Source organism: Micromys minutus (genome assembly GCF_963924665.1).
Source record: "Micromys minutus genome assembly, chromosome: 18".
Classification (NCBI taxonomy): Eukaryota; Metazoa; Chordata; class Mammalia; order Rodentia; family Muridae; genus Micromys; species Micromys minutus.
This window is the reverse complement of record NC_137953.1, coordinates 17,602,351-17,615,478: the sequence shown is the minus strand read 5'-3', so window position 1 is coordinate 17,615,478 and position 13,128 is coordinate 17,602,351. Positions and strand designations below refer to the sequence as shown.

The following is a 13,128-nucleotide window of genomic DNA, read 5'->3' as shown; positions in this document are numbered from 1 at the left end:
AGAGATGAGAAACACACGCTCATTGAATTCACTCTGAGTTCCTGAGCCTCACTGTAGCTTCTTTCTCTGTACTAAATCAGAACTATAGTAACTGGATCTTCTGCTGAGTGTGTGCTTTACGATGACTTGCCTTGAGAATACCTGGCTGCTGGTAAAACAACAATTTGAACCACAGTTATGAAGAAAGAGACTGGGTGGTGGTGATGCATGGCTTTATTCCCAGCCCCTGGGCCAGCCTGTTCTACACAGTGAGTTCCAGGACAGCCAGCCTACACAGAGAAACACTATCTTAAAAATGAATGAAAGAAGACAAAAGAGCGGGGTCAGTGACCAGGAGATGGGGATGATGGCAAGCTGGCAGCTGTTCCTCCATGGTAGTATTTTCTATCTAGAGACTGTATCGCTAAACCAAGCAACAGACACCAAGAGCTAAAGCAACATAGTTCAAATTTAAGGTGACATCCCATGGTTTTTAATGTGCCTTTTATCTTACTAAAAATAAACACGTTGGCTTAAACCAGTCTTTTACCTAACACATTCTGAAAGAGTTGGGCAATTTCTAACAGACTGGATTGTTCATCAATAGTTGCTCTGTCAAATGTTCTTCCTTAAACAAAAGAAACCAGAAGCATTTTGTCTGCCCAAGTCAGTGACTGGCTCTTCGCTTTCCCCGTTTCTTCCCCGTGCTCCCAGCACTGGCATCCATGTCAGTCAGACTGTGAAGCTTCATCTCCATTTTATGGAGCTAACTAATATCTCTAGATATGATCTCCTGAGTGCTGATTCTAGATAACTAAGTTCCTTCTGTCATTAAGATTACAGATGGTAACTGTATTCAGATGGGATTGAGGCATGGGAGGGGTTATGTTAGCAGAATCCTTCCAGTGGAGTCCTTCCAAGAGGCAGCAGAATGAAACTACAGGGACAGTGCCTAATGTCCCCAGACTAAGTCCCATCTAAGTGGGACATGTCTTCAGCAACATTCCTGACATAGGGAATTAAGAGGGTATATGGACATTGTCTTGTGATATAGTCAAGACCCTTTTGTTTTACTGAAAAATAAACTTTCGTGGATATAATAGGACTGTCAGGGTCAACACCAGGCTAGTCCTGGACAAATATCCAGAGTTGATCACACACTGTAGTTCTTGAAATGCATTAGTGAGTGCCTTCATAAGCAGACAGAGACAACCTAAAGAAGGTTGGAAGAAAGTGCTAGTCTTTAGTTTTCCAGAACCAAAATTAGAAGGTTGGGGAGAAGTAAAATACACACCTGGTTGGTGAGTTTTGTATAATATCCTTAGATATGATGGAAAGTTTCCACAATTCCCCATTTGTGAAACAACAGTGATCTCAAATTTACTTACAGTTTTGTTGTGTTTTGTAAGCGTTGGGCAGTGCTGTGGTAAATATTAAAATGATTCTGTCGCTGTCCCACAGTCTCACTCTTAGGGAGCCGCTCCAGTATGGAGCTGAGCACAGAGACTCTGCCACCCTAACTATGTGGTTCCCTTCCCAGGCGGTTCACTCCGCCCGCCCTGTTGCTTTTGTCCCAGGTGGGCGCCACCACCCTGGCATGTTCCTTTTCTCCACCGCCCGGCACAAACATGACTTGAAAGCCCAATAGTTTATCAAGCAGGTTTATATATTAAATTCTCAATCCACAACCCTCTATACAATAAGCTATAAGTACCATGGACAAAGGTACAAACTACCCTTCTATATGAGATTGAAAAGACCTATAGAAACCCTAAAAAATATTCATATCCACCTATCACAAATTAAGTCCACCTGGATCTGTATCCTTCTCCAGCTCCATCTTGATACCTCCTGGAATCCCCTTTTTCTCCTCCTCTTCTGTTTTCCTAGCCTTTTCTCCACCTACCTGGACACTGTCCCATCATGTACCTAAACATCAACCCACAGGGTAAACATAGTAAAAAGTGAACTCATTAATCCTCTGAATTTAAATTGTTGTGAAGTTGCCCTCAGACTTTTAAAATGTTAATTATTTTCAGATGATATATGAAAATATCTTCACTTATTACAGTAATTGTACTGGCTGGTTTTGTGTCAACTTGAACAAACTGGAGTTATCACAGAGAAAGGAGCCTCAGTTGAGGAAATGCCTCCATGAGCATTTTCTCAACTAGTGATCAAGGGGGGAGGGCCCAGCCCATTGTGGATGGTGCCATCCCTGGGCTGGTAGACCTGGGTTCTATAAGAAAGCAAGCTGAGCAAGCCAGGGGAAGCAAGCCAGTAAGTGACATCCCTCCATGGCCTCTGCATTAGCTCCTGCTTCCTGACCTGCTTGAGTCCCAGTCCTGACATCCTTTGATGATGAACAGCAATGTGTAAGTGTAAGCTGAATAAACCCTTTCCTCCACAACTTGCTTCTTGGTCATGATGTTTTGTGCAGGAATGGAAACCCTGACTAAAACAGTAATTTCATTTCTTATTTTTAAAAGTCTTTTAATGATTTTTTAAAAGCATTTTATGACTTGAGTCAATTCAGATCTAGTAAGATCTCAACCCATTCAGGCCTGAATCCTCACCTGTACAAACAAACATGCTAGCTGGGTTGTTTTCTCCCCAGAATTTTCTGAGCTTGAAAAAGATACATTTCTGCTCCCAGCCATCTGTGCACGGTAGTGATTCTTGATATAGTTTACATTGCTATGACTTCTCCTGACTCTTGCCCACTGCTGATAGCTTCATTTTACCTGTTGACATGAACTTGGCTGCTTCGAATACCCTGCTGGTCATGGATGACTTAGCCACACATGCAATAGCAACTCTGTGCTGTGCTCCTATTATTTTCAGAATCGGAGAAATATACTATTTCTTTAGAATTAGGTATTCCTCTTCTAAGGATTTGCCTTTGCATAACCTCTTCCCCCTACCGACCTCTGAATAAACTATATGGTTCTAATGAGAAGTGGATTGTGCTTGTCATCATCTCCTGTCGGACCTGTGCTCCTTAGTTTTGGAAGCAGGCAGAATGAAATGATTTCTCTGAGGACTAGTTGGATATGGGTATTAAATATGAGAGTAGGTGACGGTGTTGAATTCTCCTTTCTGTCATTTCTGCATTTCTACAATGCTCCTCCAGTCTCCGGGATGTGTGATTTGTTGTCTACAATCTCCTTACACTCGGAACCAGGTCACTTCTCATGCTCCTGTGTAAAGCTTTGCCTGCAACAGCACTGACACCTTGACCTTGTCCAGCCTCTCCCAAGCAAGCCTCCTAATTAGAATCACCAAGAGTCCTTTAAAAGTGCCAAAGCCAGGCACACAACCCCAGTATGAAACCTCCTCTCTTTGGGGGTAGGCTACAGGCATCAGCATTTTGGGAGATCTTCTTTAGATTCCAACTTTTAAACAGGTATGAATTGAGGATTAGCCTGAACCAGCTGCCTTAATTGAGCTGGGGACCCACCCTCCTCCTTCAGAGTAGTAAAGTAAAGTTTGAAGTGAACATTCAACAGAACTGGGCTCTGCTCGCAGGACCAGAAGGAAGGGAAGGAGCTTTGTAGACAGCCAGCGGCCATGGCCACAGAGTGCTCTTGGGTCTTAGACTGTATCTTGTGAATTCTGTTCTGTCTACCTGACAGTGGCAAATTTTTAAACCATTTCTTCATCTGTAAAGTGAGGATGACATAGAAAATTATCAGCATTGCTTAACAGACTAATGGAAAGGAGATGTTTAAGTGTCTCTACCTCCTTATTAGCTAGCACAAAGCATGCAGCCCAAAGGGATGGCAGTAGAGCAGTGGGAGAGAAATATAAGAGCAGGAGGGGCAAACAGGCCTGGCTATCACTGCTGCTGCTGCAGTTAGCTGCCCGGGATGCATATCTTAGAGAAACGAGGACCAGATTTCAGGTTCTCCCCTGTGATTGCACTTGGCATCACCTTGGGAACTTTTAAAGCACCAATGCCTTGCCATGTCCAATCCAGTGAATGGTGCTTTCTGGGAATGGGCTGCAGGCATCTGTAGTTATTAAAAAAGATTCCCAGGCAACGTGGGTGATTAGTTTGGGTGAAATGCTCTGGTCTGCAGTCAGGACAGAATGAGGGAGTGTTTACTCTGCTCGTGGTTGTCTTGCTGATCCAGTGACTGGCGGAAGTCATCATGTCGCTCCAGCAAAGCTCATTTTGAACTAGTTTGGATGGCCCTTGCCTGTTTTATGCCTGATAAGCTCCTGTACACCCTCAGTGCCTGCAATTGGACTTCTTGCCTGCCTACTCATTTTACAAACTACTTCATGGACCTCAAGAAGGAGTGAGTCAGGAAGGGATCAGGTGTCTCCTTATAACATTTTTATATAAAAATGTGATTCCATGCACTGTGCTTATTTTTAGTTTCCTATATGTGGACTGTGCAGTTCATTCTCCGGGTTTATAAGACGTGTGTTTCCCATTAGCTACAATGCAGAAGCAATTACAGACATGCTGTGCAGAAACCTGCTTTAAATATTCTCCAAGCTTTCAAAGGCTTCCCTATGAGTTGTAATTTTTAGGTGCTTTGTTTACTAGTCCAAGGGTGTGTTTTGTCATATGTTGAAAGACCACACTGGCTATAAAAAAAAGAATAAGATGGTGAGTAAAAACCCAGAGAAGCTGTAAACATCTGTGAGAGCTTGCTCGGCAAGGCTGCTTGTTAGAGGGAGGCTCAGAACACATTGATTGTGTGCAGTTGGTGATACATGTGCTCTCACAAATGGGGCCATTAAGTGGAGCAGTTAGATATATGGCCAGCTGCCCTATAGGCTATAGATCTGCCCCATTAGCTGTGTGTGATAGAAACTAAAAGGGCCACACTCACAAACTCTTCTCTAAATTGTAGCTCTGATTCTGCACAGACTTGACATTTTACAGAACACAGTAGTAATCTTTTGGTCACACAGTCTACAGAAAATGGAATTGGAGCCTGCCATGCTAAGAGCACGGGTCAGGGCTGGTCTGTGGTCAGTGGTCAAGGATACTACTGGTCTTTAAAAAGCTATGATTGAGGTGCCATGGGAGACGCACATTCTGGTCTTGCTCCAGACACCTCAAACACCTGTGCAGAAGAGTTGGTGGATGGGTCTTGCTGTGGTCAAGGTGGAAAAATTTAACCTGGTTACATGTCTACACACTATAGGCTCCATATTTCACCCTGGAAATGCAGGCTTAGGTGTTAGAAATCAACTGCCTACCAGGCTAAGATTTCTGTGGCTGACGGCAAGCCATCATTAGAGCACGGAATCATCTCTCAGCAGCTTGATGCTTTACAAAGTCCATCCTGATGTCCAAAATGGTTTTCCTCAATAAAAAAGGCATGACCTTTGTTGAAGGGCAGGTGTGTTTTTTAAGTTTTATAATAACATAAAAGCGGTATTTTAAGTCTTTTAATTTTATGAGGAAATTTTGATATATAGAAACAGAGAGAATCAAGTGTGAACACCCCAGTGTGTCCTTGGTCACATTACACAAGTAGTTTTGCCTTATTTAATCTTCCAGCAGTATGAAATTCAAGGCTTTGGGTATATTCTAGTAGAGGCATCATTGCTTTAGGATTTGTTTTCCTGGATAATGATAAAATTGAGTCATAGGCACCCTATCAGCAAAGGCAGTTTTATTTTAAGTCTGTGCAATTCAAGTGTGGCTCAAAAGCTAAGGTAGATGAAGTGTTGAAGAGTGTTACGTCACATCATGTAGGCATCGGGGTGATGTTCAGGCGCATAATTTCTCCAGTGATTGAATTTTCATTACAGTTTATAAAGGGTCACTCTGCTGCAGTCTACAATAGAGAATGATTGTCATCTTTTAGTATACATGAGAAAATGCACACTACAGAACCTGTGCTTAGCTCTCTTCCTGACATTTGAGCCAGTGTCTGGAGATCTGCTGGGATGGGTATGTTGCTGACATCTACTGGATGCTGAGGACAGTCTCTTCACCCAAGAATTACCTGGCTTTACATCTCAATAGTTTCCAGGTTGAGGAAGCTGACCCTAAACCAATGTGAGTGGTTCAGGCTTCTCTTGAGCTATGTGCAGAAGGATTGGCGGAAGGATCTTGGTATGGCCCATGTAGAACGAAGCAACCTGGTTTCATGTGGTCCTGCACACTGTAAGCTCTGTATTTCACCATGAATATTAATATAGTCTCTTACAGATGAAATCAGAAGGTCAGATTTGCTTCAGATTGTTTAAAAGTGTAACACAGCATTTTAGTTTATAGGGCCCCACTTTTCTGTATACCATGGTTTGTCTACAATGTTAACAAATGGCCAAAAAAATTTTTCTGCTGAAAAAATGGGGAATTGCAAATTTTATGTGTGTATAGAAGTTTCATGTTTATGAAATCTGCATCAAGTTCATGGTACAGGAATTTTCTATTGATATTTGTGTGTATTTGTGCATGTTTGAGCATGTGAGAGCACATGGGGAGGTTCTTGTGGGAATGTGTGAATTTCATTTTTTATTTACTTCATTTTATCTTCACATAGTCTCAAGCAGTCCAAGCTGACCTTCAAATTTCCTTATAGCTGAGAATGACCTTGACCCTGGTCCTCCTGCTTCTGGCTCTCATGTGCTGAAATTACAGCTGGGCACCACTATCCACAGCCAGTATTTAAGATGAGCTTATTTACTTTAGAAATAAGGACCAGGGCTGGGAGATGACTCAGTATATAATGCATTTGATGTGCACATTTAAGTGCCAGAGTTTGGGTCCCCAGCAGACACATTAAAAATCAAACAGTCCTGAGAGTCAGTTTACAATCTTAGCACTTGGGAGGAGAAAACTGAGCAAGTTGACTAGCCTGAATCTGTGAACTCCACATCAACAGTGGACCCTTCCTGAGTCAGTAGAGAACAAAGAAGACCTCCACACATGTGTACCTACACTCAAGCAACAATGCATACATTCAGATGATCATAGTTCATGTAATAAGACATGATCATCCAGGAAAATTTATCATTTTCCTAAGCTCTAAACAGGAAAAGCATTAATAAGAATAAAACACTGTAATCTAGAAAAGGAAATTAAATGAAGTTAATTTGAAACAAAGGTAACGTTCATGTCCTAACATACCTTTGTGTGGGGGGGGGTGAGAGGAAGGGAGGGAGGAAAGCTACTTCTTTCTCAGAGGAATTGGAAGCAAGGTTTATCAACACATTACATATTAGTTTGCTGCTCCTTTGTATAGATGGGCATCAAGGACTTACAACTGGTGTTATGTTGTCTATAAGCAAGGGACTAGGCACAAAGCTCTGTAAAGCCACCTTCTGAGTGAGATCTGCCAAATGTTGCTTTGATTAGAGTAGACTAATTAGATGGCTAATTAATTCTGCCACTCACAGATTGCAGGGTTTAATTGATAAATAAATTGCCTCCAGTTAGTATTGATTCCCAGGTCACAAAGGACAAGCTATTTCTCAATTAGACTGGGTAATCATTCAGAAACGGCATAAATCAGGAACATAATCATTTAATGTTAATTAATGTCTAGTTAAATCCAGCTAATGAGTCAGTGTGTGATTCATTCTACATATCCCTCCATGAGAGCATTAGAATCAACTCCCATGATTCTCTGTGGCAGCACACTGTGTTCTCATAGTCAAGATTCTTGCAGTGGACAACGGAAGGAAACCAGCGGGATTACTATGACGTTGATGCTGCGGATGAGATCTTATCTAAGAGTGACAAACTATTCACAAGCACATGGTATTTCTGTAACTGTAATAGATGTCTGAGAGAATCAGCTTAAAAGAAGAGCTTCCTTGTGGCTCACAGTGTGAGAGCTTTTAGTCACTTGACCCTGCTGCTTCTGGTCCTGTCACATGAGTGTGTGGTGAAGTCAGGTATTTACCTCAGGGTGAAGGGAGCTATGGAAGCATAAAGGAAAAAGAAAGCAGAGCCCTACAATTCCCCCGAGTGACCTAATTTTCCTCTACCAGCTACCCCTACCCCTGGTAGTGCCACCAGTGGGGACCTAACATTTCATACATGGACCCTTATGAAGGACTTTAGCAAATGGTATTGGAACATTCTTACCTATTTCAGCCACATGAGCCTGTAATCACTTCACTTGTGTCCTTGGGAAGGTAAGAGGTCTCTCAACTTCAAGTCTATTAACCTAACAGGTTTACATGTCTTATGACTTCCTAAGTTTTCACTATAATAGGGCTTCTTGTTGACAGTGTCTGTGTGACTGTCTTAACCACTTTGGTCCTCAATAAACCTAAGGGGAAGTAAATTAGAGGAGAAAATAAAAATTCCCCTGTACCCTTGGTCCTATGCATGGATTCTTGCTGCACAGGAAAGAGAGGACTATTATATACTCAGGAATAATGCTCCCGGGACAATGGAGACTTCACAGTTCTCAAAGAACAGGTTGGAACACACACCTCCTTCCGTTCCCTGCCGTACACTGCAGCACCCAGCTTGGCCACATGTCTGCCTGTGCTTGACTAGTGAGGGCTAAGGTCCTGCAATGAGTCTGGTTAGGAGGGATGACGAGCTAGTAGGATGAGGGGTGCCAGATCTGGTTCGCTGTAACTACTCACTGGACCAGGAATTCTCCAGTATGCACTCCCTTGCTGGCCCTGCTGTTCTATAGATTGGAATCCTTTCCGCGGGGACCATTAGGTGACTAGCAAGTCTGGGCATTTTGCTCCATTTTCAGATGGACATTTAAGAGCCTATAATGAGAAAAACACAAGAAAGGTCTCACTGAGAAATATTCTTTTATATTTAATTAAAAAAAGAACTGCATACCAGGAAGGAAAATGTTTGGTAATTAAGATTAAACATATGTCAACCAAAGGTGAGTTCCAGCTTTTTAAATTTATCTTCAAATCTACATAGAAATTTTGCTTCTGACATAATCTGGAGATTATGATAATCACATCATTTAGCTGAGGAGTCCCCGGCATTCTTAAGTGACAGTGCCCAGGATGTCGCAGTAAATTTACATGGTGGCTCTAGGCTAAAAAAAAAAAAAAATTCAAGCTGGAGCACAACACCCAAGGTATTAGTGGAGGACAGGTCCTGTCTCGCGCTAGTTGATCTCTTTCAACTAGTAGATTACAGTGCCCAGAAATGGTGGTCATTAGTATTTCTTAGGAGTTTTTGAAACAGCTCATCTTCCACCTACCTCAGCAGTCACCCTTCCCTGGAGGCTCAGCACTCAGCCAATCAGCAGTTACAGTTCCATGAAGGCTCAGCACCCAGCCAATCAGCTTTGACCTTTCCCTGGAGGCTCAGCACTCAGCCAATCAACAGTTACCTTTCCGTGAAGGCTCAGCACTCAGCCTCTGACCTTGGTGCTCTCTTTTCTTTGCCTGCAGGAGAAGCCCTACCAGTGCTCAGAGTGCAGCAAGGCCTTCAGCCAGAAGCGGGGCCTCGATGAGCACAAGAGGACGCACACGGGAGAAAAGCCTTTTCAGTGTGATGTAAGTTGGATTCTTTTCTTCCCTGGTATTCTGTGGTGACCCTTAGGGATGTCTTAGCTGTGCATGCGGTTGACTTGTGTGTCTGTTGGTGCCTGGTGCTGCTCCTAGTTCAGGTTGCATACTCTTTGCACTCACATTCTCTTCATCATGGTCTGCTAGCAGCAAATACATTGTGATTTCCTTCAGGTTATCCTCCAGTGTTTGATTCCATGAAAGTGCTTTCCAGGTTGTAAATTTGGGTGAGTTTGAGGCAACTCAGTCCCAAGTCTTTGACAAGTTAGTGACAGTTGAATCAGTAGAATGAATATGACCAAAATATAACCTGTATGTGCCTGAAGTCCACCTCTATCTTAGAATAATAGTGAAAAATAAAGCCATACCATGTTTGGCATGTGAATTGGTACTAAGTCAGGACAGGGTTGGGAATCCCCGGTGGAGTGGAAGTAAAGGAGGTGTCCCTGCTGTGCAGTTTTCACTGCTGCTTGTTTGCAGCCAGACTCTCATCAGAGTTCTTTAATGGCTGTACTTGAGCTGATGAATGCAAATCTTTTCACATCACATTAGTCCATTTCACAAGTGTGACATCAGGTGCTCTCCAAGGACAACTAATGCTCTGCTCAGGACCACACTGAACAGTGTCTGTTGAATGGCTCCTGTCTAGTCTGTTATGTGGATTCTCTAGACATCCTGCTCAACTTCCATTACATCCTCTCCAATTGCCATTGCTGTGATTTTTTTTTCCCCCCATGGAGACTATGGACATAGACTTGTAGTTAGTATCCCTCCCTTCACAACAATGTGACAAAATATTTGGAAACTTTATTTATATTATCAAAGTCACTTTCATTCCTTAAAATGGTATGAGCAAACCAAAGAGGAGAAAGAACGGGCGGTTCACATTATCTCAATTTAAAGTGAGAACCTCCAGTGAAAACTGGGATCTGCCCCCGGGAAGAGGTACAGACTGCGTGCAGATAGCCTGGGTTTAATTTTAGAAATCACTTTCTATTGCTTGGGAATCTGGTGTGTCCCCATGAAAACAAGGATGTCTAGTCAGAGGCACAGGAATGGGAACTGAATCAAGCTATGTGCAGGAATCACCAAGAGGACATCTGGACAATAATGAAAGCCATGCTTGCCACAAAAGTGACATGTGAACAAGGTCACCTCCTCTGTCATTATAGAGATCATGTAAGGTTAAGTGCTAGTAAAGTAAGATCAGCGTTAAGTAAATAAACACTGATAAATGCCTAATTACCATTTATGATAAAGACTGAAAAGGGGAGGTACAAAAACCAAGCAGCTCTGAAGGAATAGTTAGTTAGGAAAGAATTATCAGTGTTTGTGTGTCTCTGTTTACTTATCTATTTAAGCTTAAAAGGTGAGGAGTCTGCTATGGGGATTGATGAGGAGTCAGCTATGGGGATAAGAGCATTTTAGGGAGTAAGCACCCGGTTGGAGGTGATAGGGAGTGAGAAATCCTGGGGAGAGGGAGGGAAAGGATCAAAGAGAAGGAGCCTGGTGCTGGGTGACACTGGCTAGAGAACTTAAGGTTCCCAGCACTGAAAGGCTTGACTCACTGCAAAACCTGTGAGAAGACACCACAAGTGGTGTGAGCTCTTTACTCTGACACTGGGTTCAGAGCAGGGCCAGAGAAATAGGCCATGTAAATGAGAACCAACACATATGAAACAATTTGGTCCTTCTCACACATGAATGTATATTCCATAAAAACGCGCTTTAATTTCTTTGAAATTCTTCATAGTTTTTGAGGTTTTTATATTGCTCCTTATACATACATATGTATAGATAAAAACAGATAATAGATACAAGTATGTAGATGTGTATGTTTATCAGCCTTCCCACTTCTGTCATCTATCATCATTTCTGTAAATGCATATATATATGTATGAATTCATGACCTGAGCATTTAAGTTCCTTACAGTAAAACCACACAAATCAGTCATCTTGCTGAGGATGAACAGTAAGGGTGCTTTGAGAACATGAGCAGAGAACAGCGCTTGGGAGGCACGTGTCACCAGCCCTCCAATAGCTGTGCCTCAAGTCCTCCTTTGTGGTAGCCCCTCCTCTGCCTGCTCCCAGCCACATTCAAGTCCCATTCCTTTCTGAGTTTCTTGGTGCTGTGACCGTAAGTTCTATGTCCCCGATAATGGAGCGAGCACACAGTTCTCACAAGCCTCATTCAGAGTGCCAGCTTTCTTCAGTGTTTCCTTGATCAGTGTATGTTACCTTTTTTGTCTCTATATTATTTCTATATTATTGGAGTTGATATTATTTTCAAACAAATATATATATATATATATATATATATATATATATATATATATGAAAACTTTCAATTTAGCTTGGCTTCCCTCTATGATTTAAGTTACTGAGCCTTTCTTACATATTGCTACTGTATACTTTTCATTACTAGGTTGTTTGATGGAGATGTTAGGCCAGGCTGCCAGGCTGTGGAATAAACAGCTTATACACCTTAGTTAAACATAATCATACAACAAGAAAGAAGGAAATGGACTCCAGGGTGATAAATTTGATTGTAATGCTTATAGCATTGTTAACCGGTCCCACAAGTGCTTTGAACTCTTCAAGCCTGATAATCACATCTCAAGTTGGGCTAAATTGAAAACATCAGGGTAAAGTATGTCTTGTGTAGCTATGCCCTGTGGAGAGATGTCATCTAGGCTGTAAATTACAACACTTAAGGACTTGTTATGAACTGTAAATATACTTTATTATGCTCAGGAAGGTATGTTCCAGAGATGGAGAGAGGGAAGAGTGCTTGAGGGTGGTGCAAGCCGTGCAATTAAATGCAAGTGATGCTGAAGAGCTACAATTAGCTTCTTTGTCTGCGTGTGAAATTCAGTTTATTCCGAGAGCAGTGTTTGTCCTTAGGCTCACTAGCACATACTTGATAGAAGGAATTTCCATAATGTATACTGTGTGTATGACAGAGTGGTTTGTCATCATAAACGTGGAGTTTCTGGTTCTTTTCTAGGTATGTGACTTGGCTTTTAGCCTGAAGAAAATGCTCATCCGACACAAGATGACTCACAATCCCAACCGGCCGATGGCAGAGTGCCATTTCTGCCATAAGAAGTTTACAAGGAATGACTACCTCAAAGTGCATATGGACAATATCCATGGTGTAGCTGACAGCTAAGAGTAGCCGTCAAAGAGCCAAACTACGTGAAAGAGCGTCTAATATGAATCCCAGATTCTTCAAACCTGACCAGCTTGACAGAAATAGCCGAAAGCAATGCATTGCTATGGATCTAGCTTTAGAATCTATAGATAAAAAAAAAATCTTCCTTTTACTGAAAAGAAATTCAAATAGAAAAAAATAATAATACTTTGTAGCTTACAGAATGTTCTGGCTGATTAAAAACTAAGTACAGAGTTATGGCTCTTGACTTTCTTTTATGAAGTTTATTAACACATACCCATTAGGATATTATGTTGTTATTCATGTGAGTAATGAGGGGTGCTCAGATGCAAACCCTGGATATTGCAGCAGGTTCTTACTAATTCAGGTAGAAATTGACACCCAAGTACTTCTTTGCAGATATGACCATGTATTTTAAACAACCCCTCAGTCTCATCCTTAGGGCTATAAGAGATCACCAGATGCAGCCTCCCTTTTCCCCCTACCTACATCCTATA

The 13,128-nt window shown here is 42.0% G+C and overlaps 1 protein-coding gene across 1 annotated transcript in view; it reads left to right on the top strand.

Moving 5' to 3' along the window:
• PRDM5 (PR/SET domain 5) overlaps positions 1 to 12,628 on the top strand; it is a gene marked incomplete at both ends in the record, with an annotated part of 136,122 nt that extends 123,494 nt beyond the window's left edge. The window contains one exon of the mRNA XM_080931988.1: positions 12,464 to 12,628. Within this exon, the coding sequence (XP_080788114.1) occupies positions 12,464 to 12,628 (165 nt within the window). The remainder of the gene's footprint in view (positions 1 to 12,463) is intronic.
• Between the last annotated feature and the right edge of the window lie 500 nt (positions 12,629 to 13,128).